The sequence below is a fragment of the Conger conger genome, chromosome 9 (genome assembly GCF_963514075.1).
Source record: "Conger conger chromosome 9, fConCon1.1, whole genome shotgun sequence".
Classification (NCBI taxonomy): domain Eukaryota; kingdom Metazoa; phylum Chordata; class Actinopteri; order Anguilliformes; family Congridae; genus Conger; species Conger conger.
Genome location: NC_083768.1, coordinates 43,942,387 through 43,966,834, shown reverse-complemented (window position 1 = coordinate 43,966,834; position 24,448 = coordinate 43,942,387). Strand labels below are relative to the sequence as shown.

At 43.1% G+C, this 24,448-nt stretch overlaps 2 protein-coding genes across 6 annotated transcripts; one reads left to right on the top strand and one right to left on the bottom strand.

The window, feature by feature from the left end:
* Window positions 1-1,888: 1,888 nt before the first annotated feature.
* Window positions 1,889-14,288, bottom strand: ptpn2b (protein tyrosine phosphatase non-receptor type 2b). 3 transcript variants are annotated; one of them, XM_061255571.1, is made up of 11 exons: window positions 14,045-14,288; window positions 12,630-12,720; window positions 12,341-12,441; window positions 9,839-9,937; window positions 8,776-8,913; window positions 8,061-8,270; window positions 6,884-7,045; window positions 6,426-6,616; window positions 5,072-5,170; window positions 2,993-3,069; window positions 1,889-2,618 (listed from the first exon to the last, which is right to left on the bottom strand). In XM_061255571.1, the coding sequence occupies exons 1-11, from the start codon at window positions 14,099-14,101 to the stop codon at window positions 2,596-2,598; spliced, it is 1,248 nt and encodes a 415-aa protein (XP_061111555.1). In that variant the 5' UTR covers window positions 14,102-14,288; the 3' UTR covers window positions 1,889-2,595. The 3 variants fall into 3 exon arrangements, with proteins under 3 accessions (XP_061111555.1, XP_061111557.1, XP_061111556.1); XM_061255573.1 differs by lacking the exon at window positions 14,045-14,288 and adding an exon at window positions 13,711-13,867; XM_061255572.1 differs by lacking the exon at window positions 2,993-3,069 and having other exon boundaries at window positions 14,045-14,286.
* Window positions 14,289-14,875: 587 nt separating this feature from the next.
* seh1l (SEH1-like (S. cerevisiae)) lies at window positions 14,876-23,598 on the top strand. Of its 3 annotated transcripts, none has more exons than XM_061254626.1 (9): window positions 14,876-15,151; window positions 15,710-15,760; window positions 15,921-16,067; window positions 16,471-16,682; window positions 17,054-17,152; window positions 17,287-17,427; window positions 18,193-18,350; window positions 19,435-19,588; window positions 22,076-23,598. In XM_061254626.1, exons 1-9 carry the CDS (start codon window positions 15,041-15,043, stop codon window positions 22,254-22,256), a joined length of 1,254 nt encoding a protein of 417 aa, XP_061110610.1. In that variant the 5' UTR covers window positions 14,876-15,040; the 3' UTR covers window positions 22,257-23,598. The 3 variants fall into 3 exon arrangements, with proteins under 3 accessions (XP_061110610.1, XP_061110611.1, XP_061110612.1); XM_061254627.1 differs by lacking the exon at window positions 22,076-23,598 and adding an exon at window positions 20,600-21,382 and having other exon boundaries at window positions 14,877-15,151; XM_061254628.1 differs by lacking the exon at window positions 22,076-23,598 and adding an exon at window positions 20,536-21,382 and having other exon boundaries at window positions 14,877-15,151.
* Window positions 23,599-24,448: the final 850 nt, after the last annotated feature.

Sequence of the window (24,448 nt, the reverse complement as noted above, 5' to 3'; positions counted from 1 at the left end):
GCTGGAGATGGCCTCTTCTGATTATTCTTGAAACCTTTGCTCAAACCCCAGCGGTGTGGTGCGTTTCACTGGAGTTCCGGCATCACAATATTCGGGAAAGGGTGAATATCAGGCCCTGCCGAAATAAACGCATTTCGGTGACTGGGCCTTAGTCAGAGTGAGGCAGGGCATGCCAGTGGACTGCATGACAAACGCATTCCCACCCCCTACCTCACTGGACACATTACCATTCTGTGAGCAGAGCCAGCGCTGTAGCCAGGAATTCAGCCGGGAGGGGGGGGGGCGTGAGGGGGAGATGTGAATAATGCTCAGTTTTCCAGTAATAATCTTCCAGCGTTTTTCTGGGGTCAATCAGCTTTCTCTGGAATATACATATAGTTTGGCTCGAAATTATTAGAACATCCGTCATTGTCCAGCACAGTATTAAATAAATGTAAGGCTAGATTTAACTACAAAACTAAAAAATAATAATAATCTATTCTAGAATGAACATTTCGTTTTTTTCCCTCCTCCAGAATCCATAAGAGCCCACTGGGGCCTCGTGCAAATGTTGCACGTCAGTCTTGATTGGTATTAAAATGATTACTGAAATACTTATTTACACAGATGGCCGGTCCCGGCTCTACAGTTGTTCTCGTAAAGGAAGCCGTGTTCCTCCAATTCCGTGGCGCGCTGCCTCAGGTCAGCTCAGGACAGCTCCAGATGAGTGGGCGGTGAGAGACGTCTACGGAGAGGCCGGGAACGCCAGGAACGCCAGGAGTGAACCTTCATCCTGCTGGCGGTCACACTGCCCCCACACCGCGAAGCCGATTGAGGAGGTGCATTGAATTCTGGGAAATTCATGTTTGCATCACATGCAGTAGCTATGAAAATAATTATCCTGATGTTCCATTACATTACAGGCATTTAGTAGATGCTCTTATCCAGAGCAACATACTAATAAAGTTATTGATTTAACCCTAATAAAAAAAAAAACAAGATGTCCCAATAAGCACAGAAGGGTAACCAAATATGATAAAATACCAAAAAAATTTCTAGTAATAATAGATTAGATTTAGAGGAGAACGGATGAACAGGTTTAATACTCTCCGAACCTGCAATGCGTTTCTGTTGAAACCGAAGCCGATCTTTCCTGAAAATGAGATCTAGGAACCATCCATCCCCCATGCATTCGCTGAATGGCCTGTTACAACATCACTTTTCCCAAAACACCTCTTAAGCCCACTACCGCGTAGTACCACTTCCGCCCTGTTCCGACATATCTGAATTAAGACCTTAATTCAAGGAAGCAGCGGTGACATAACGATTCTGGGAAACCTTCCAGCATTTCTGCAACATGAAGTCACTTTCAGCAACTGTCACAGCTATACTGCAACCCAGCAAAATATCACAATATCAGAAGCTGTGAAAATGTGAATTTCGGGATGCTATTCCGTAAGAGTAGTTAGATACACAAAAAAAATAAAATGCAAAAGGGCAGCATCATGACAAAAAAATCTTCCATCTACTTTTCCGAGAATGATACATACGTTTGGGAAAAAAGAAAGCTCTTATCAGTTGGAAAGTCCTATGGCCAATATTTAATAAACTGTGACTAATAAACTTTATTCAAAAGACCATCGGACTACATTCTGTCTAATGTAATGTCATATTGACATAATAATATAAGAGTTCCTCACTTTCCCCTGCCATTTACTGGCAAAGGATGGTGTGCCGAATGCTCAAGTCCTGACAAGCTTCAGGAAGCCAGCCAGCTTGGGTCTGTCACACACACTGATGTGTATGCTCTATGAAGGACCAGTTTCCCTGGAACAGAGTAAATACTGTCTACAATTGATAACATCTGAAAAGTTATACAAGGTGTAAAAAAATGCATCTACAAAGCAAATTAATAAAATGTAACAATTTTATTAATTGATTACACTCTTGGATAATGATTTGTAAGACTTTGTCAATTATTTTGACTTTACCACTTGCAATGTCAACTTCCATCATTGTCATACAATCAAAAATACTTTTTTGGATAACGTTTTAAAAAGAACATTATACACACTCTGGAGCCAACTGTTACGTTACACACCTTTTCTTTTTTCATATTTTCCACAAGTGGGGTAGCAGTTTGCTCTTGGATGAAGTAGGAAATTTCAAGTAATTTCTTATAAAAAATAGAGAACATTTCATTCTGCCATCAAAAAATATACAAAAAAATATATATATGAGTAGCAGTACAAATTGGCAATGATAGGCCTTCTCCAGTTCCTTCTGCCTTTTCAATGGATGTAAGCAAAATAGAGAGGGTGGGCGGGTGACCAAACTTTGACGATGGATTATCCTAAGTATTCCACCAGAAGACGTCCCATGCTGGTGTTTTTAGAAAGGAGAAAAAAAAAAAAGAAAAAAAAAAAAATCTTTTTTTGTTCTTTTTTTTTTTTTTTTTTTTTCATCCAAAGAATGTTGAAGTTTACGCTGTAAACAGTTAGGGGGCATAGTTGGGGAGGGAGGTGAGTGTGGGGATGGGGTGTTGGGCTGGAGATCCCTGCCGATGAATAATCGCTGCCCTGACCAGAGTTTCAGCGATGTGGAGCGTCTGTAACATCAGGCGTCAGTCGTTCGGTGCCCTGCCGGATACAAACACACAAAAACGCTAAATGTAAATAAGTGCATTCCAGTTATATAAATAAGAATATTCCACCCCCCCCCCCCTTCCAAGAAACACAGCAATACAAAGTCATAGTGTGCAGGCCATTCAAAACACCGGTTCCATTTCCAAACTTCCGATTATTTTTCCCTACCTCCAGGAAAAGACTAAATGGGCAATCCAACTACAACCGGGACATTTTACACGTGAACTACAAACATGGTCTCACGTGCCGTTTATTCCAAAAGGGAGGAAATGTGGTCCATATCAGAACAGCAGATATACACAGGTGACCCACAGTGGGAGCCACAGCCTAAAGGCCCAACTCCTCATTAGCTGCTAGCGTGGCCTTACTTTTTTTACTTTTGCAGATGGTCTGGGTAGCTCTCAGATCAGCTGGAAGCAGCTGTGTGTCACTGCAACTAATCCTTCTGAAAAAATAAAATGGCAACTGGATATGCTAAAGTTGCGAACAGTTTACACTGAGAGGACAGTACTAAAACGCTTGGCGCAAATTCAAAAAAATACCCTGTACCAGCTAATTCCACAAAGCAATCCATTGGAGAAAAAGACCTAAGTTTCAACTCCCAATTTGTAAGGTTAATTGGTAGCAATTACAATGGTCATTTGCTGACTGGACTGCGCTCTGAAATCTCCCTCTTCTCAAATGGAGAGGTTCTCAGTCCTCATTCTGCAAGGTTTCTGGAATGTTCTTCACCCACTGAGGACATCAGTGAGCCTTCAGCTCCTCCAATCCAGTGTGTCCCTTTTCCCACACTTTACTAGCTCCACAAAACCATTTACTGTACTTTGTGTTTCATGCCGTGACACAAAGTTTCAGGGGAAAACATCAAAATTGTATAAAATGACTCACCCCTCCAGACAGTTACAATTCTGACCTCTCAAACTGCACTGCACTGCAAAAATCCTTCCTCCTTCAATTTTAACTGAGCCGATAGACCAAAACACAATTCCAGCCCAAAAGGCTGCCACAGAAATTTTAGAAAAGCAGTTCTTTTTTACAATTTGTAGCACATCCAGATAAAAATACATGGCTGGTTTGCACAACTGTAAACACGTCAATGAGAGCAAAAATGATGTGGGAGCAGGTCAGAAGCGTACAGTAATTACAGCGTTTCAGCCTGGCTCCCACTGCTACAGTTTGGAATAAAAACGTTCTGGGCCGGGTAAAGTAGGTGTGTCCATATCCTTTCCAAGTCTTCTCTTAACCAATCAGGCGCTGGCAGTATTTTCCGTTTAGTAGTGGTTTACCGACTTTGAAAATGATTTGTTGGCATCAAAATTTTCTGACAGGATATCTGATTGGATAAGAGCTGGCCAAGTGCAGCACACAAGCCAGCGAGGCTCAATCAGCTAATTGCACAATGGCACGCTGATAAAACAGTTGAGTGCACTCATATTAAAGACAGAGGTGCATCTCCATCCCATCAGGGACATGGCAGTTCAGCCAACAGCAGTGGGACTCATGCCAGGGCGTCACAACTGCCCAGGGAGGGAGGGCTTCCGCCGCCATGGCAACTCCTGCCTCATTGCTCAGGAACGTCTCTCCTGATTGGATGCCGGTGATCCCCCTGTGACATCACACCTGGCATAGCAACCAAGGTGGCTCAGCATGCAGCTCACGGTGCAGAAAAACCCAGTCCCGTTACACGCATGTTAAACACTGACGGCATGCGTGTACACACACACACACCATGCTAGAGCTGGGCTTCACACTCCACCAAAAGGCAAACGTCACACCAGTCGACGCGGCGACCTTTCCAGTTGACGTACGAATGGGAGGGGAGGGGGCATCCTAACGGTGTCCGCGCGTTCCTCGTTAAAAATCCTCACGGTCGAGCAGCTGCCGCGGCGGGGGCTTTTCCGGTTAAAAGGCCGCCCTCCCTCCGCCCCACCGGGCAGCCCTCCGTGTGTCACGTACAGCAAATACAGCGCATGCTGTTCGAGAGGAGAGAGAAGTGTCAACGCGCTCGTCCGTCTGCGACTCAAAGCTATGGAGCAACAACAGGTCCAGACAACAGCGCTTCGGGGAACAGCTTCCCAGCGCGCCTCGGAGACAAGAACCAGACTGCCCTGAGACGGAAATCTACCAGAACACAACATCCGCCACCGATATTCCACAGGTTCACACTGTCTGTTAAAGACAAGCCATTGCAGTGGATAGCAGGAAGAAAGTCATATCCTCAGTTCCTGGTCCAGAACTAAACCTTGACCGTGCCCATGCTAACTGTCCAGCAGGGTGAGACAGCAGCACATTAGATCTGCAGGCTGGACACCAATGCGTGGTCAGGGACTTAACTTCCTCCATTAACCATTCGAAATGAAACGATTTTGTGATGTGGAGTATCTCTGACTTGGATACAGACCCACAGTCTGAATACGCACACATACAGACATTTCCTGAATAACTACCTTTTCCTCTTCTTTTCCGTCTCACTCATCCTCTGCTTCCCCTGCAGACTCTTGGGTGTGGAGTTAGCCAGCCTCTCCTCCCGGTGTCGCTTACGGACGCTACGAAACAAAAGCGCACAAACACGTTGCTGTGCAATTCCTGGGAAGAAAGACATTCCTAGCAGTGCACATAAATGCCTGGAGAAACCCACACATATGACACAACTACTTATGAGAGCACTGCTCTAGAATCTATCACAATAGACATACGTAACATTTTACATAAGGCCTAGAATTCCCCCTACCTTTTGTTACAACGTTTTTACCTTTAGGGGAGCTATATTCACCAAGTAAAATAAAGCTAGTACACAAGCTCAAAGCATTTTGTACTTGGGTTCCCTAGTTTTCATTGTACAGTACCAAAATGGTGCACTTGCTTTGCCCAACCCTGCTCCTGGAGGTCTACCATCCTGTAGGTTTTCGCTCCAACCCTAACAAAGCACACCTCAATCAACAGCTAAAGCCGGGCTGCCTAATCCTGTTTCTGATGTACCATTTTAATTTCAGCCCTAATTTGGCACATCTGATTCTACCAATTAGCAGCCCAACGAGAACTCTAGCTGTTGAGTGAGGTGTGCTTTGTTAGGGTTGGAATGAAAGCCTACTGGATTGTAGATCTCCAGGAACAGGGTTGGCAGCTTTGCTCTAGCTGTTGAATGAGGTGTGCTTTGTTAGGGCTGGAGTGAAAATCTAGAGAACCCCCACCCTACATACAATCCTTGATCACTCCCTACTCCCCAGCTAGACCACTCCGGTCTGCCAGCTCTGGTCGCCTTATGGTTCCCTCACTACGAGCACCTGGTGGTCGAGCTGCATGTTCACGCCTGTTTTCTGTTCTGGTTCCTCAGTGGTGGAATGACTTGCCTACCACTGTCAGGACAGCAGAATCCCTCCCCCTATTTCGACGCAGACTAAAAACACACCTCTTAAAACTCTACCTTAGTCCTCCCTCCTGATTTCCCCCGCCCCCCTTTCTGATATCCCTATCCCTTCTTGTCTAACCCCCCCCAAAAATAAATAAATATATATATATATATATATATATATATATATATATATATATATATATATATATATATATATATATATATATATATATTTGCACTTATGATGACTATATGTTTAAAACAGCACTTCCTATGTATTTTCCTAGTTATGGATGTGTTGCTCTGACTTGTGGAAGGACCTATGCATTCGTAAATCGCTTTGGATTAAAAGCGTCAGCCAAATGACTAAAATGTAAAATGTAAAATGTAGAACAGTAGATCTCCAGGAACAGGGTTGGACAGGCCGGCTCTGGCGGATCTCCGCTTACTTTCCCACGTTCCCGTCCAGGTCCTGTTCTTTGTCTTTCCCGGCGGTCCTCCCGATCCCGGGGTCCCCCAGCTCGCTGGCGTGGGAGAGCCGGCTCCCGTTGATCTTGTCCGTGCGCTTGGCGGGCTGAGCGGGCGGGGGCGAGTCGGACGCGGGCTCCTGCTCGTCTTTGGAGAGCTCACGCCACGGTTTCTGCAGAGAAGACCCGGCGGGGCTCAAAAACACGCGCGGTCTTCCAGGAAGCCGCATATGCAGAGGATCAATACCCTTCCCCTTCACTCTGCAGTGACGCTAGCAAGTCGATAAAGCTTTAAAAAAAAAACGCCCGTTTAAATATACTTAAATTAGACAGAAAGGTTGATCGTTTTGACGGTTTCTCTGGGCTACCGACGGCGCGGCATGCGCCCGTGTTAAAAGCTCTCCATGTCTGGCCCCGTCCCCGTCCCCCAAACACTGTACCTGCACCGAAGAATCTCCCATGATGCACTTGCTGCCTTCGATGATGGCCAAGTAGGAGAAGCGAAGCTGGTCCGGGGTCTGAATCAGGCCCATGCGGAACTTCCTCATGTCCAGGAGGACCTTTTTGATGTCCACGGACGAGGGCTCTTTTCTCCTGTCCAGCTGCGCAGAGATCGACAGTTTTACCACCGGCCAGAGAAAGCAGAAATTCCAGAGGGGAAAAAAAAGACGTAAAAAATGAACAAGAATAGGCCCAAAATACCCAGAGTCAGCGCTGGAAAGGAAGGAAGAATTGATTGACACGGAGACAGGGAAACCACAGCCATTTCACAACCCGGCTTTCATTCTCCATTTACACGGCTGGAGATTTTTGCTCAAGTTATTTAAATTCCTGTCTCAAGGGTACAATGTGTCCAGGAAGTCAAACCTGCAACCTCAGTCACTCGCCTAAACTGTTACTAGGTTACACTTCCTTAACCATTCAAATACATTACTGTGCAAGGCACAGGCACCCTAGATTTCTTCAACCTACATATGTTTTTTTTTTTTTTTTTTTTTTTGGTGTGCAAGTAGAAAAGAGCTAATTTGAGATTGAATAAAATAACATAACACACTAATAGACCACTTTTTTGATTGAGCCTGGGATTGCCTGGGGAGCCAGAAGCAAGCGGGACCGGCAATGTCTGCAGAAGGACTGTGGCAAGTTCTCCAATGTTTGGAGCAACCTACCAGCCATATTTCTTATAAACCTGCAGGACATTGTACCTCAGAACTGGTGACGGGTGGTCACAATAAAATATTGATTTGATTTAGTTTTTGTCTTTACAGTAACTTTATTTTTTTATATTTAGATTATTTTTCCATAATTTTTGAAAGAATCAATTGTTTTGGAATTTCACTTTAACATGTGCGTAAGACTTTTGCACAGCACTCTAAATTATGCCAAAAGTCTTTATATTTGGGCATTCCATGGCAACCGAAGTTACAAATGCAGTATATATGCACGGTAAAGTCCAACAGAGCTACATAAGACTGACAGGGTTATTTGCTCCTGATGGACAAAGAAGATAACAGTCTTTACTATGTAGCAGTGTAGAACTGGCAGTTGTAATGTCTGTTACCATGGAATTCCCCATTTCCATTTGATCTTGAGCAGACAAAAGGAGGAAGAGCTTACCAAGACGAGACAAGTGTCCACCAATGAGAACGTCCCGGACCGGCCAATCCCGGCGCTGCAGTGCACTACGGCCGGCCCCTGGTCGACGGCCAAACAGCCCGACTCTCGTACCTTGAGCAGGAAGTTGAGGAAGGAGGCAGGGGATTCTGGGACTCCAAAGTCGGGCCAGGAGGTATAGTGAAAGTGATAGATCTCTCGCGTCTCACCCGTCTGAACGAAAGAACGAAACAGAGTCAGTCAAGTGAAGGCCATTAAATATACTCTCATTCATTCATTCATTCATTCATTCATTCATTCATTCATTCATTCATTCATTCATCATCTTAACCCGCTTATCCTGAATAGGGTCGCAGGGGGGCTGGAGCCTATCCCAGCATACATTGGGCGAAAGGCACGAATACACCCTGTACAGGTTGCCAGTCCATCGCAGGGCACACACACCATTCACTCACACACTCATACCTATGGGCAATTTAGACTCTCCAATCGGCCTAACCTGCATGTCTTTGGACTGTGGGAGGAAACCGGAGTACCCGGAGGAAACCCACACGAACACGGGGAGAACATGCAAACTGCACAGACGGGGATTCGAACCCAGGACCTCCTTGCTGTGAGGTGGCAGTGCTACCCACTCCACCATCCGTGCCGCCCTCCATTAAATATGAGTGCAAACTAAATGTGGTTTGAAGAGCTAAGAGCAGAGAAAGACGCTCACGTTTAAGTTCTGCAGCTCCAGCACTCGTATGGTGTAGTAAGACTTGACGTCCTCCGAGGCCAGCGTCACGGCGAACCGCGTGTCCCTGAACGGCATCTCGTGCTCCTCCTGGGTCGGCCAGTACTGCGCACATTTGTCCTGAGAGAGAGGGAAACCAATGAACCGAGGTGAACTACGAAACCATGGCAACCGCAGGCCAATCAAGCGCGTCGTGCGGTCCAGCGTGGACTCTCAGCGGTGGAGATGAACGAGATGGAGAGCAGCGTTTGTTAGGATGTTCCCGGCATTATCAGGCCACCTGGTTCAGTCCCCGGCCTCTTAATATTCATTGGACTGGCAGCTGAGAATTGGTATGCCTAATCGCTTCTCAGCTCCACTTCAATTCAACAACTGAACTGGACTGGACTGGAGAAAAATAAACAGCAAAAACCCAAATTCCCCAAAACCCGGCTTCCAAACATCTGGGTGCAATTCTCAAATACAAACGCGATTCCTTCCAAAAACAATTTTGAAAATAAATACATAATACAATGATCTTCCAGAGTCTGATCTTTAGAAGAAGAAATGTGTCAGTGGAAGGCATAGCAATAGCCCATCGTGCATTTTGACAAAGTTCAACGCGAGGCTAAAAATTTGCTTATTGTGCTGCTGGTAGTGTACCACAGCGATCATGTTACTGGTCCTCTTCCGTTTTCAGGGGGTGGAAAACCAAGCCCTTCAATTTACAAGTTAGTGATCAGTTTTTGCACAATGGGACCTTATATCTGCCCACGGACATCACAATTCTCTGTTGTGCGCATCAAATTCCACAACGGTGGAATTATCAGGGACTAGCTTAGTCCACAGCCCACACTTATGTGCCAGTACTCATGAGAATCTTTGCTTCTCTTTTCTTATATAATATCATAATCTGTGTGTGTGTATGTGTGTGTGTGTGTGTGTGTGTGTGTGTGTGTGTGAGAGAGAGAGATTATGGCAGCTTTGGTAGAGGTCATGGAGCCTGCTGGCTTAGTAAATCCCTCTCTGTAACCAGCACCATGTTTTCATGAGAGGTTGCACTTACTATTCCTTTCTCAATGACTCTGTTCAGCATTATTACAGCCCTGGTCTTCTGCTCCCAGATCATCAGCCAAAAGTGCCCACAGGTAGTTTTCAAAGGGCCCTGCAGATCCACACAATAGATGCAAGTCAATTCACTATACAAGCAAGCAGCCTATCAGTAACTTTTAAAACAGAGTACCTGTGTTAATTCATACTTTTTGCTAGATTGATTCTATAGTAATTCAGTTTATAAACTGGAATGCAGACCAGTGTTCTCCATTGTCAAGATCACAACTATGGGATTGGAATGTTTTTAACTGAACTGAACATTCAAGTTTTCAAGTTTCAAATTTGTCATATGCAGAGTCAGAACACAAAGTATCAGCTGCTGGCAATGCAATGCTTAATCTAAAAACTCCTCAGCAATTAAAGATACAGTAAGTAAGAATAATATAAATATAAAGACAAGTGCATCAATCAATCAAAATAAATGTAAATAAAGACAAAGCAGACTATACAAGACAATACAAGACAGTGCAAAACCAGTGCAAACATGACCAAATAATGCCAAACAAGTGCGTCAGTGCAGACAGAATGAAACGGTAGCAGACAGTGCGACCAGGAAAGAACGGAATAATGCAGGTAGGAGGTGGGGGTGGTATTGTGGGCTATGAATTTAACAGTCATCTGGCCTGGAAGACAAAGCTTGGTATTAGAAAGCAGTGGAGTTCTAGAACAGTGACTTGGAATTTTGAAAACACATTCCAAAAACAAAACCTACTCCTCTAAGGGTGTGACTCTGCGTACAGTGCGTTAGAGGTTCAGAGTCACGCTGACTGGGGAAACCCAGCACAGGCACAGTAAAGCTAGCGTGACCTGACTGCGCTGCAGCTGTGCGTGCAGGAGACAGCAGGCCCCAAAAACCGCCGTCGTACTCCTCGGGCTGCAAAACAGTGCGGTTTGGAACCGGCCTCCACCTCCACCCCAGCAAACCTCCCATCCTCACGAAAAAAGAAAGCACTTCCTGTCAGAGATATGCCGATCGTGCGCGCCTCCCGCACACCAAGGCCCCTCACCCTCACCCTCACCCTCTCCCTCTCCGTCGGCCTCTCTGTAGAACCACGACAACGGTTTGCAAACGCCAGCAGGCACTCTGAGACCTGCCCAGGGAAATGTTTTCCCTGCAGTTATCCAAATTACATGGATGGGTGGGGAGGGGGGTAGGAAAACACAAGTAGACCCAAGAGTCTGATCCAACAAACCCAGATGAAAGAACTGATGATCCATATGACCCCTCCCCCTGCTTTCGCCGAGCGCTTTACTGGAATCCTCACAATAGGATACGGCTCGGTTGCTCCCAGCTGTTTTACTGACATAGGCAGGGAGCCTAACGTTCGTAACGGACATTTTAGGACAGATACAAGATCAAACCGATCGGTGACAAGCATCACAAACTTTCGCTCCAACTTTTTTTTTTTTTTTTTTAAACAATAATCTTTGCTTAAACCAGGGATGCCGATCCGTTTCAGGATTTTGTGCCAACTTCTGCTCTTATTTATTAATTAATTAACTCAACTATCTGACGTCTGATTTGCCTGCAAGTGTATCCTAAATATTTTAAGTACAGGAGTAAATCGGGTCTGCATAGTTTACTGAGCGGTCAGAAAACTAGCAACGGGTTGGTACAAAAACCAGCCTGCAGACCGGCCCTCCAGGTCTGGAATTGTGCACACTGGCTTAAACCATTTACATACGCTAACACGACTGCAATGGGTGCCATTTCCACAAAAATGGCAATAGGGGCCTGAGCAGATTGACATTGTGATCCAGTATACAGCAAGTCAAATTCGGAGCAAATTACAGGGATAAATGAACTAACACTCAGTTCATTCTTTGGACCAATCATTATCTAGTTTAGATGCGGCCAGAACCCCAACTCAGCTACTGACCAATAATATAAAGCGAGCTAGTTAGAACCAATAAGATTTCACAAACTGTCAAAAGCAATATTCCTGGTTTCCCCTAAATGCTCTTTCATTTCACAAAAAGAAATCAGTTTCATCTTCAACAATAAACGTAATACAATCTACTTCCCACATTGCACGGACACGTTTATTTTTCCCCACAAAGCTTGTTACTGAAGCGACAAATGACAAATTATTTGTTACACATCATTATTCTTATCACAGAATCATTTCAATGTGATTCCTAGCTTCTTCTTTTTAATACACAGGAAACAATTAGAGGTTCAAGCCAACAATAACACCAAAGGAGGTCTGATGATATGATCAAAGCCAGTGTGGCAAAACCAGGCCACCTCGCTCAACTGAATGAGGTCAGGATAAACAATTTGGATGTACGAATCAGATCAAGAACTATCACCTTTGTTTGCTTATAAGCTTTACAGCCTCTATAAAAGTGTCGGTCAGTGACAAAGCGGATTACATTGAGCGGATGCCCATTGCCCCAAATATGACATTATACAAGCTGCAGGAGGTCTATAGGTGTTGCAAAAAACACTTACCTGAGTTAATATATAACTTCTTTGGGCTTCTTCCATCACAACTAAGCTTGCATTAATGTAGTCATTTTCTGAATTTTTGAGTTTTACTCGACTGTGGTCAACTAAAATGAAGACAGAGTTTGGATTAATGCACACAACTATATACGTAATTTATACATGGCAAAAACTAATGACAGCGCACATACTGTATACAGATCAATTATATTTAAGTTAAATTAAAACAGTATTTTCTGGTTATATGCATGACATGCGGGGAATGAACCAGGAGTGAGAAGGTTCCACCACTTACAGGGGCTGACGTCTCTGTACCGGTTCCGATTCCTATTCTCTGGATATTTTGCCACCTTGTATGGACATTCATGAGACTGGCTACGAATTTCCTGGAAACAAAAAAATAATATTATAATTACTGGCAGCCTATCCAAAAGGGAAAAGAAAAATATACCACTAGAGTTCTCTAACGTTTACAGTAAATATATAGCTAGCCTAGGCATCACATGGCTTCTCATGGTTACAACATAGTAATATTGGCCCTGGTTAAATAAAAATGTGAATTTTCTGTGCAGTTTTATAAAGTCATTATATGGTTCAATTCCTCTACACTAACGATTAATTATACGATCTTGTATTGAATTTAGCATATCGAAATATGAATTCAGCGGAGAATCCAGTTATGTGGTGGGTTTCAATAGGCCTACTACTGCTGTAACATCATCGCTAACTAAACTGCACCAACGATCGTTCCATTTCCTATTACTTATTGTTGGGGGGGAAACAGGTGGAAGCGTCCCACACTATGGCTTCACATCAGTTTAACGTTAAGAAGCATTAAGTTACCGTCTATAATTATTGACCACAGTAATAAATTAGAAAGATATCATAACGATCAGATTAGGAAAACATTGGTTGTAAATAGGGTAACGTTAGCTAAGGTTCGCTCACCTACTTAACGCAACACCGACAGTGGTTTGTTAAATTAGCTGAATTCGCTACATCGCTGTATCTAAAACAAATACGTCCCTGCTCAGCCTGGCCAAACGTTAAAACTCGACAAAGACACTGCCGTTCAGTTTAACGTTAGTCCGTATTTCGGGAAGTAACCGACATACTGCAGGTTTCCGGAAAGTCTTAACGTTAACTCGCTGGCTTGCTGTAGTTGTATTTACTCCAGAGACTGTAACAATAACGTAAGCTGCGGACTCGCTGACTATAGCTATATGTTAGTAGGCTGATTTATGCACATAACACAAAACACTAGCTAGCTATTTTTCGGCAAACTATATAATTTAGTTTAATCTGACAAGCTAAACGTTTTATCCTAAACGTGCGAGGTCTTGAAAGATGGACAAACCAACACGTTAGCTACTTACTAAGCTCTGGGTATTTTATAGTCATATTGTACATTCATGTTTACGTCGTTAGATAGTTATTTAGCCAGCAAACTAAGAGCCAAACAGCAATCACTTGGTGTCCGTCTTAGCTATGTTTACTGTGAACATAGACGGTAACCATAAACCTCTTACATTCCTGCGAGCAGCATAACCTGTTTTTAAAGCTACGCAGGCGCTTTCGCCTTTAGCTTTGCTGCGCGTCACCGACACAGGGTGCGGGCCTGGAAACCTGGGTGCCGAGAAGTCGAAACACTGAGACATCTCCAACAAAAGTTAAAAAAAAAAGATACCATCGCTGCCAGTCATAACTTACTACGTATAGGCTCTGCCACCGTCCCTGCGAGTCTATGTCCGCAAACTCCTGGTCCATTTTACACTGTCGATTGCTCCAGTCTTTATAAATGTGTAGCTCCTCGTACTATTTACGGCTTCTCTCATCACACATCTTCTAGGACAGCCATTCGCCAGGGCGCAAAGAAATATACTGCGCGTCCTCGAAAACTGACATCAACCCGAGAGCGTTTCTGCGCATGTGCAATGAACACAATGCGCTGTGCCCGAAGTGCCCTTGTGGAGTTAAAGATATGAGTGTGTGATGGTTACCGGAAATTGGCGACGGACAATCAAACAAAATATTAAGTAAAGAAAATACAAATAAATAAAATAAATACAAACACATGTATAATTACAAATTTGACAAATGATTTTCAAAGCATTAACATCACTTGTAGTATGTTCCTTAGCTCCAATACCTGTTATTATCATGTATGAATAATAAAGTTTGCACAATACAAATGATATTATGTATTATTATCATATATTATCATAATTGATCTATTGTAAATCCTATGAGAATATTTTGAAAACCAGCAAACCTTTGACAATCATTTAGACAATATATGTAATAATGAACGCTTATCATTGCAAATAATCAGTCAATGCCAATGCAATTCATTGCATTTGGTAAATGAAATGAAAATATACTATACTGCAATTTCGGTTTGTAAAGTTGAATAATAAAAACAGAACCTTTGTAGATACTGTGCATCTGCTGATGGAACTTCAGACTTCGTTTACTACAAACTCCTGTACAGCAGGTGGCAGTAGGCATCTTTGGTGTCATATGAACCTTACAAGAAATCTACCAAAGAAGACATGGAAAAAGATTTGAATAACGTGGTGTTGAATTCTGGCGGTGACATCATGTACTGGTGATCCTGCCTCACGATAACTTTGATTAATCATAAAAAGAGCTAGTAGATCTTCTCAAATAACTTTGATACTGGCAGCGAATGTGTAGCACCCAAAAATGTTTGTGGCTCGGAGCATTGCGGCGGACCACAAAGATCTCATCCATGATGTATCCTACGATTTTCACGGCCGGCGAATGGCGACTTGTTCCAGTGACCAAAGTGTCAAGGTAGTACTAGTAGTTGCAGCTAAGTTACAGTGGCTAATGTCAAGCAGTTGTTTGCGCTTTGGAAAACTGTACTGACGTGTGACTGTTTTAGAGCTAGTTTGCTATACAGAACCATGTGCACAATAAACCGGCAACATTAAGGTGCCGGTAAATCCTATTGATTAGCCACTAGCTGTTGAACTAACCGTAGATCGCTAGCTCATCAAACTAACCGTATACGTTAGCTAGTTGGCCAAGTTAACCTAGCAAAGATGATGCATGCATATAAAACAGGAATATAATGCGATGCTGCTAGCCAGTTGACTTTATGTATGTAGGCTAGCATTGCTTGGCAGGTAGTTTGTTGACTTAAAAATAAAAGTTACAGTAACATTTATGCAAGTAGCTAGCCAGCTTACTGGCAACCTTGGTACTATTGAGCTAACGATATATCTAAATATGCCAATATACACTGTCAGGGTTCACTTAAACTGGAGCTATGGAACAATTTTGTGAACAGTTGTGCTTTCAACCCAATCAATGAATTGACGTCAGTTGGCCTTGTTATTACCATTTCAGGTTTGGGACAAAAGTGAGGCAGGGGAATGGAACTGTACTGCCAGCTGGAAGGTAAATACTATATACTGTGTATATATATATATATATATTGGTGGCTTTCAACAGCAGAGGGAATGTTTTCAACCTCAGTCTTTTGGTTAAATTGTCTTTAGACGATGTAGAGTGAATGGCTTCCTTTCCTTACTTGTGTGGTGTGTTTAACCGTTTTTAGACTCACAGTGGGTCAGTGTGGCGAGTGACCTGGGCCCACCCCGAGTTTGGGCAGGTGCTCGCTTCGTGTTCTTTTGACCGGACAGCGGCCGTGTGGGAGGAGATTGTGGGCGAATCCAATGACAAACAGAGAGGACAGAGCCACTGGGTGAGCCACAGCAAAGCAAAGAGAAACTTAAATAAATATAGGAGAGAGCATCAGAGGATCTCACAATATTGGCGCATCTAGTGTTCTGAGCCAACATTTATTCACTTTCTGTAATACAGATTTCATGAAACCATTTTCCCATTAGTTTTACAGCACACATTTTGAAATGAAAATGGTATCCTTTGCCCTCTGAAAAGACTTGGGCTGATAAATGGCACATCTTAATGCAGGTGATGAATGATAATAAATGGTATTGTATCAAATGTGTTCTGCTTGAAAATTGTTGCCTGTGTTTCTACTGTTGCTTTGAAATTGTGGAGTTAAGTATAGCCGGTTAAGTATAAATGCTTGTTTCATTGAATGAACCTTAGTTGAATGATTTCCTCGTTGTGACGCTCTCCAGATCAAGAGGACCACACTGGTGGACAGCCGGACCTCGGTCACAGACGTGAAGTTCGCCCCCAAGCACATGGGCCTGATGCTGACCACCTGCTCGGCCGATGGCGTGGTGCGCATCTACGAGGCGCCCGACGTGATGAACCTGAGCCAGTGGTCCCTGCAGCACGAGATCTCCTGCAAGCTGAGCTGCAGCTGCATCTCCTGGAACCCCTCCAGGTACTGGCCCTCACCCCGCCCTTTTCTGCACCGTCACCTTTCAACTAAAAGGTTCTGTTAGCTTTGTTTGGTTTTGAGATATTGAGCTTCAAAGATTCCAATGGGCTCCAATATGACCTTTTAAATGTGGCATTTATTCATACTTTTAAGCCGTAATTTTGTGTTAACTTATATTTAGTGCCCTATGAACAATACATTTATGACACATTTTTGTAACTCATTTTTGTCAAAAATGTCAATTGCAAAAAGGCTTATTGATTAGCTCTGGTGGTGACCGTGTACCAGCATGACACAGAACATACAGCGAAAACCATAACTGACCCCCGGTGTCCGTTGCTCACGGTAACGTTTTTTCACGCTCTCGTGTTCAGCTCCCGCGCCCACCCTCCTATGATCGCCGTGGGTAGCGACGACAGCAGTGTAACGTACGCCGGGAAAGTTCAAATCTACGAGTACAACGAAAACACACGGTTTGTACAGACTCCTACAGCCTCTCACTCTCTGTTTGCCCTTTGTAACCGTAGACTGAACTACTAGAACCGAGTATTAATGATGGGGCTGTGTGAATCGCCACTGAAAGGGTTTTATTGATTTCTTATGACAGGAAGTACGCCAAGGTGGAGACCCTTATGACCGTGACAGACCCGGTGCACGACATTGCCTTCGCTCCGAACCTGGGACGGTCCTTCCACGTGCTGGCCATAGCGACCAAGGATGTACGCATCTTCAAGCTGATACCCCTTCGGTGAGTTGGAGGACACTCCTCAAAGTGCATTTTTTACGCAAATGTACCAACGAAAGTGCACGTCATTTCCCCCTGCTGGATAAGACTCACATTTTCTTAGCCATATGTATAGTGCAGTCCATAAGCATTTGGACAGTTAGTACAATTTCTGTTCTTTTGGATCTGTAGTACTGCATATTGTAAATTAAACGGTAAATATGAGGTTAAAGTGCAGTGTTCCCTTTAATTTGAGGGTATTTACATCCATATTGGGTAATGCAGGTTTGAATCACATCCCCCTTTCATACAGAGCCCCATTTTACGGCACCAAAACTAATTGGATGGTTGGCTTCTCAGCTCCTTCTGAATAGTCAGGTATGGATGTAAATACCCTATGTAATTTAAATCCAATGTGCTGGACTAGAGAGCCAAAACAGAATAAATTATTCAAACTGTCCAAATGCATAGGGAGTGCACTGTATGACTGAATGGATAGTTTATTTCAGTCACACTTTACAAGGAACAAACTGAATAATTTGTGTGAATATGTGACAGACAAGACATACATACATACACCAGTCCATTTCACACAGTAAAGTTCACGCAATCAGTGACCGAAAAAGAAATTGATTGAAGCCAAAGGTGTATTACTGCCTATCCTAAACAAGCTAGATATAGATATATAACTGTTATTGCTGATATTGGTAAGCAGTAGTAAACGTGGGTTTAGCCGAGGCGCACACACACGACTCGGCCCTGACCGCGTCTTCGCGCGTGATTCGGCAGGGCGGAGACGGCCTCCTTGGCGAGCCCCACCAGGCTGGAGGTGCAGATCGTGGCGCAGTTCGACAACCACAACTCCCAGGTGTGGCGCGTGAGCTGGAACATCACCAGCACCTTGCTGGCCTCCTCTGGGGACGACGGCTGCGTGCGGCTCTGGAAAGGTCAGGACCCGGTGCCGATGAGTGCACACGACCGCCGTCTGAGCGAGCTCTTTTTCAGCCCCGCTCTCGCGTCTGCACTAACAGCGCAGTGCAGTACGTAAGTATTTGCACAGTGACACGTTTTTGGTTTTTGTTGCTCCGTTCTCCAGCAAACGTACAGTTGAAATAAACGATCGTGTGCCGACTTTCAGCTTTTTTGAGGCTATTTACGTCCAACCGTGTAGGAGTCCTTTTTATACATATGCCCTCTTATTTAAACTTTTTGTTTGCTTGAGTACAGAGTGAAAACAACAACAACAAAAAAAGTGTTGCTGTCCAAGTACTTATGGACTGCACCCTGTATCATTTTCGAGTAATGCATTTGACACAGGGCAGTCGAACCCTGTTCATGAAGATCTGCTGTTCTGTAGGCTTTGACTTCAACCTTAAACCTCATTCAACATCTTTTTGAGCTGCTGATTTGTAGAATCAGGTGTGCTGAATTTGGGTTGAAATGAAAACCTACATCATACTCATACAGATGCATCATACAGATCTCCAGGATCAGGGTTGGGCAACCCTCACTTAACATATTGAGCCATAAAGGCAAGCTCTATCCATGGTATAGGATGGGGATCATCAAATCACGGCCCTTGAGGGCTGAGAACTGCTGGTTTTCCGCCCTCCTTTTACCTGGGAGTCAGGTGTGAAACAGTCTGGCCAACTGGTGGCACTAATTCTTCAAGCCTGGATTTGGAATCAAGGGCCAGATTGAATGATTGTTGATATAGGAGCTTGCTAACTCACTGTGATATTTGGGAAAACAGTTTCTTTGTTTCCGTACCTCGGTCTCATTGAGCCAGTCTCTTGCACTAAAACAGTAATGGTCAGCCTGTGGTCTAGTGGCTAAGGTACATAACTGGAAATCTGGTGGTTCAAACCCCTGTGTAGACACAATAAGATCTGCACAGCTGTTGGGCCCCTTAACAAGGCCCTTAACCTAGCATTGCTCCCGGGGGGGAATGTCACCTGCTTAATCTGATCAACTGTAAATTTGGATAAATTGTTATTATTTTTCTGTGACCTGTGCCTGCTCTCTCCCCAGCGAACTATATGGGCAACTGGAAGTGCACGGGCATCCTGAAGGGCGACGGCAGCCCGGTGAATGGCTCGGCCGGTCAGCCTGGAGCTCTGACGGCCGGCGGGGGGACTGGGGCGCTGGCCAATCAGGGCTCCCTGAATGGGACATCGGCCGGAAGGTAGGCGTGGCATGCCCCCCTCCCCAAAGGCCTGTTCAGTTTGAGTGCAAAATTAAAATGCAAAATTAAGACTTGTGAATAACGTTAAGAAAAGGTGCTGTAAATTTCTATAGATCAGCTAAACTAGTCCTCTTTGGTACGGCCTGTTAAACTTGACAAGTCAAGTTTACTGATGTGTTCTTAAAATAAGTGCTTTAAATCTCTATAGGTCATTAAACTTGACTTTGTACGGTCTACTACGGTAACACAGGATATGATGTGATAAGGAATTTAGCAAAACCTAATGCTGACTATGTTGGATCCTTGCCCCCTCTTTTTAGAAAGAGATGAGATTAAGTCCTGAAAGTTACAAGTTTTAGAATTTTATAAGATTTCACTGAGACAATGTTTTACAGATTCTGTGCAGTATTTTTATTTTTTTACCAAAGTGTGCTTTGGGAAAAGGGATATATTCTGATGTCATACATTGGGTGTATAGTTGTCACAGGAAGGATCTGAAGGACTAAAAAGTACAGTTGAAAATGTATTCATACCTCAATCAACCCTCAGTTAAAACAGAAAGCCCATTGTCATGCTTGGCAAATTCATGTAAAAATTTCAATCAGCAGCCAAATAAGGCCTTGAGGTCATTATGGTGGACTCTAGTCAATGAAAGGCTTAAATTCATCACTCTTGCTGAAACGCACCAAGAACCAGCAGACACTGTGGCCCTTCCGACTGGAGTTTGACACCCCTGCTTTAAGCTAATCCCCAGAATGGAGTCTTGGTCCTTTACTAGGGCCATGTTGTGTTTTATACAGCTTGCTTGTTTTGTGTTGCTTTTGTTCAGTTTGTGCAGGTGCATGTTTTTTTTGCATCTGCTTTAAAAAAAAAAATAATAATAACTTGTCGAACACTAACTCACTCCCTCTCCCCTTGACCTGTGTACTGTGTCCTTATTTTAACAGAAAGGCAGCTCAGCTGGTGCCCGGAGTAATGTAATGTTTTGCTGCTTGTTGCATGCACACACAGGGACGGACACAGGCCTGCCTTTGGCCCTCCCCTACGCAGAACCACTTCACCAAAGTCACAGCAGCACCCTGCCTACTACTAATACCACAGTCGGTCAGGAAAACTGGAATGGCCATGTTCTGTCACATGACCAATGGCACTTGAATGCAGAAACCAATCAAAGGTGGCTGCTTATCTTATGCGGAAATGGAGGTGAAGTGAATAATTTTTCTTTTTTTAAAACCTAAAGTCGTTTCCGTAAAGGTCAGTAACAAATATTTCTCAGTCAGAGGAAAGTGCTTTCCCCAATACTTTTTCCATATGTCGTTTATGAGCCCCATATTTCTTTCAATAGAATATTGAAAATATGCACATTTTTGTCTCTTGAAACTGCCTGAAGAAATGACAGTCCTGTCAAGAGTAGACCCTCTGAAGCTGCTCAAATGGTCTGAGACCTTATTCTGAGATCGGAACCGTACGGGGATGAGAAGGGTCCCAACCTTGCCTTTGAGAAGCTGAAAGGCATGAGGTATAGACCTGGGGTTGAGTCTGAAGAGAAAGAACCGGAAATCTGGCTGGAAGACCGCGTAGGAAAAACTCCATTGGGGTGCTCTTGCTCGGCAACTCTCGGGGAAGTGAAGGAATTAAAATCTGCACACACAAAAAAAGAAAAATATTCCGTATCTGCATTCTGGATGTACATAATGAAGATTGAATGTTTTTGTAGATTTCAAAATGAATTTTGGAATGCCTCAAGGTCACTTATATTTATAAAAGTAAACAATAAAGTTTGTTTTCTCCACATGTCGTTCTTAGAATCTATTTATTTTTCCGCTGTTGCATTCCAAACCGTTCGGTTTCCCACAACCTTCACACCAATGTCAGTTTATGAAAGGCGTAACACAGGAAACAAGGGGCTGTCAAAGCTGGAAACGCATGTGTACATCATATTTACGCATATAAGGCTCCCAGTTCAGTCTTACTGTTAGCTATGATCGCTCTTAAAAATAAATAAATAAATAAATAAAAGAAATCACCATAAACTGGTGGCTATTTTTGTTAGCAGCACTTTGAATTTATAAATCTGTGTTTTGAGGCCGGTTGACACCGACTTCTACATTTATTTTTCACCTGTTTCAGTCTTAGACAATGTATGCAACATCTGAAAAAAGCATGACTAGTTTTTGGTATTCTAGAAAATTGCTGCATATTTTCTTATCTTTGTTTTTGGCAAGTTTTATTGCAGTGTCCAGAATTAGAGGTTCTGCAGCCCTGCCGTTATGAGATCTCTCTCCCCGTTCCTCATCTGATCATTTCCTCATTTTCTTTCTCCTTTTGAAGGTGTGTGGAGTCTCCTCTGTCCCCCTTGTTTCTCCTTGTAATTTCTACCTTTTCTCTTTGTTTTGTTTTTTCTTTACTGTGTTGTTTTCTTGTTCGTTTTTGTTTGTTTTCCGTTCTTTTCGTTTTGTCCTTTGCTTTCTGTCTCCGTCGTTTCAGATATTTCTTTCCCTCTCTGGAGCCTCCGTGGGCTGGGTCCAGGTGTGCCCAGCTCCTGCCTCCTCCCAGTGCGGTGGAGCAGACTTGCGAAAGCGATTCTGCTAACCCGCTGCAAGCCCCGCTCTTCTGGCAGTCCACCGCTCAACCCTTAAACCCCTTACCCGAGAGTGACGGGCTATGAAAACGTTTACCATTATAAAACGGCAGCCCTATTCCTTGTGTAACATCTGCCTTGTGTTCCGTTTCCCTTTCTTTATGGTCATTTATTTCCTGCTTTTCCTTGGTTTCTTGTATTTAAGTTTGGTTTAGTTTTTTTTTCTTTTTTGTGGATTGTGGAAGAGAGAAAAGCCTCTGAAATGGTCTGTTTTAAAATGGCTGCCTTTACTGGTCCTTTGTTTTTTATTGATACCGTTTCTGGTAAATTGAATCTCGAGTGCTGCAGTAACACAGTCCTTGGTTTTACTGGGCTGTAAAGCTCTGTTCCTTGAAAACTGTAAACTTTTATTTCCCACAAATCTCTGCTCTTAATTCCATAAGCAGGTGATTAATTTACTCGGTTTGTCCGTTTTTACATTCTTGCAATGGTTGAATCACGACTGACAATTGTACTTGTGCCTTACACAGAAGAAATATTTTATTAGATTACTTTGGGGGAAAGCGATGTTTGACACAGCTAATATACAATATATATTGTGATACTAAGCTTTTATCATGTTTTTTTCTTCTGGGGTAAATTCCTGGCTATTGAGTCACCACTTATTACTTTGGACTCAAGTAATAAATTGTTTCATGGCTGACGTGCTGTTCATTTGAAATCTTTGTGGTTCTAGTTAAGAGATTGTTGGGCAGATTTATCAGGCATCTTTATTGAAAATGGAATGGAATTGCGTATTCATTTAAACTTGACTACCATAGCATAAACACTGTCTCTGCTGTTCAGTTACAGTTAATTCTATATTAATTCTACGACTGTTGTACATGTCTGTCCATATTGTGAGCTGCCCAGAGGAAGGAAGGAAATCCGCTAATTGACCATGATGATGGGGATAATAAAATAGTATGATTTGATTATTATTATATAATAATGATTATTGTAGTTGTAATTTTGGCAAGATCCTTTTGAAATGTGCAAGTTCAGGGCTCAGCATTTTTACCCAGCCTATTCAGGATAGAAACCTCCTGTGAAATGAGGAATGGAAATGGAAAAATTTAAATGTCTTTATATATACTGTGCTTGTGTGTCTGCAATAAGTGGTATAGGGTTTACATCAATAAGCCTTCTACCTCCTGTTGCAGTGTCCGTGTGTGCACTGGATAAAATATTCCACTGTGTGATGTATCTCATTGTTTGTTCACAAATATGCTTACAATTCATATGCATTCAGGTAACCTCATTTGTTTATTCAGATTATTTGATTTGTGTGTTTTTGTAATTAATTGTATCACTATTAATGAGTTTAATTAGACCAGCTTTGACCACGTATTGTTTGATTACAAACCGAAAATAAAATATTACAGCAGAAAAAGACAAGGTGATTCCAAACTTTTGAACAGTTGTGTATATTGTTTGTTCAAATCAACGTGTATGTAGGCTACTTATTACAGTTTTTGTAGCCCTGGCTACATGTATAAAGATGTAGAATAGATGCAGGTCTGGTCAGTCCAGGCAGGACTATGTGTCATTACGATGGTTTGCCACTAGGGGGTGCACTTGATTACAGTATGAAGGTAGGATACTGTTCGCCTAGATTATAAGGAATATAATGATTACAAAGTTCCATTTTAAGTAATCGTCGATTACGACTGCGACTGAAAATGCTACATTCAATTCTGACGAATTGAAATGATCATGCTCTGGGGCGTCGAATATTTTCTAAAGGTATTCGCTAAAATTGCATGTAGCCTAACTTAATAACATTGTCAACATAGCTATGGCATTTATGCTTATTGTACTCGCACTTCTGTCCGTCGTGACACATTCCGTTAGCGGCAGGTTATAGCCAATTTCAGAATAATATTCCGTTTTATTCGATATGAAATGTTGGCCCTATAACTTACTGAACTATTCATGTACGAAGCGAATCGCTGTTTTTGTTGGCAACTAACATTCAATAACACACGGGAACACAGGAAAGCAATAACCAGGCTCTGGCTCGTCCACGAGCTCAATTTGATTCAGGCTCTGGTGACCCGGCCTGCGGTCTCGTCTGAAAGAATGCCGGAAACCATACAAAACGGAGCCTAACGTTGATTTACCGACATATTGTTTGCAGTTGTATTTTTCTAAATATTTTAATTTTCCAGAAGCGGTAGGCCTATACCTACCTACAGAAGCATATAGTTCAGGGGTTCAAGGAGGTTACCGCATTTAGA

Excerpts from the sequence above, each read along its gene's own strand:
- ptpn2b (XM_061255571.1), bottom strand. The coding sequence starts at position 14,101 with ATGGACCAGGAGTTTGCGGACATAGACTCGCAGGGACGGTGGCAGAGC. Across the intron at positions 12,721-14,044 it reads GGTGGCAGAGCCTATACGTA|GAAATTCGTAGCCAGTCTCA; the intron begins GTAAGTTATGAC and ends TTTTGTTTCCAG. Across the intron at positions 7,046-8,060 it reads TGGACACTTGTCTCGTCTTG|CTGGACAGGAGAAAAGAGCC; the intron begins GTAAGCTCTTCC and ends ATCTCTGCGCAG.
- seh1l (XM_061254626.1), top strand. The coding sequence starts at position 15,041 with ATGTTTGTGGCTCGGAGCATTGCGGCGGACCACAAAGATCTCATCCAT. Across the intron at positions 17,153-17,286 it reads GAGTACAACGAAAACACACG|GAAGTACGCCAAGGTGGAGA; the intron begins GTTTGTACAGAC and ends TTCTTATGACAG. Across the intron at positions 17,428-18,192 it reads TTCAAGCTGATACCCCTTCG|GGCGGAGACGGCCTCCTTGG; the intron begins GTGAGTTGGAGG and ends GTGATTCGGCAG.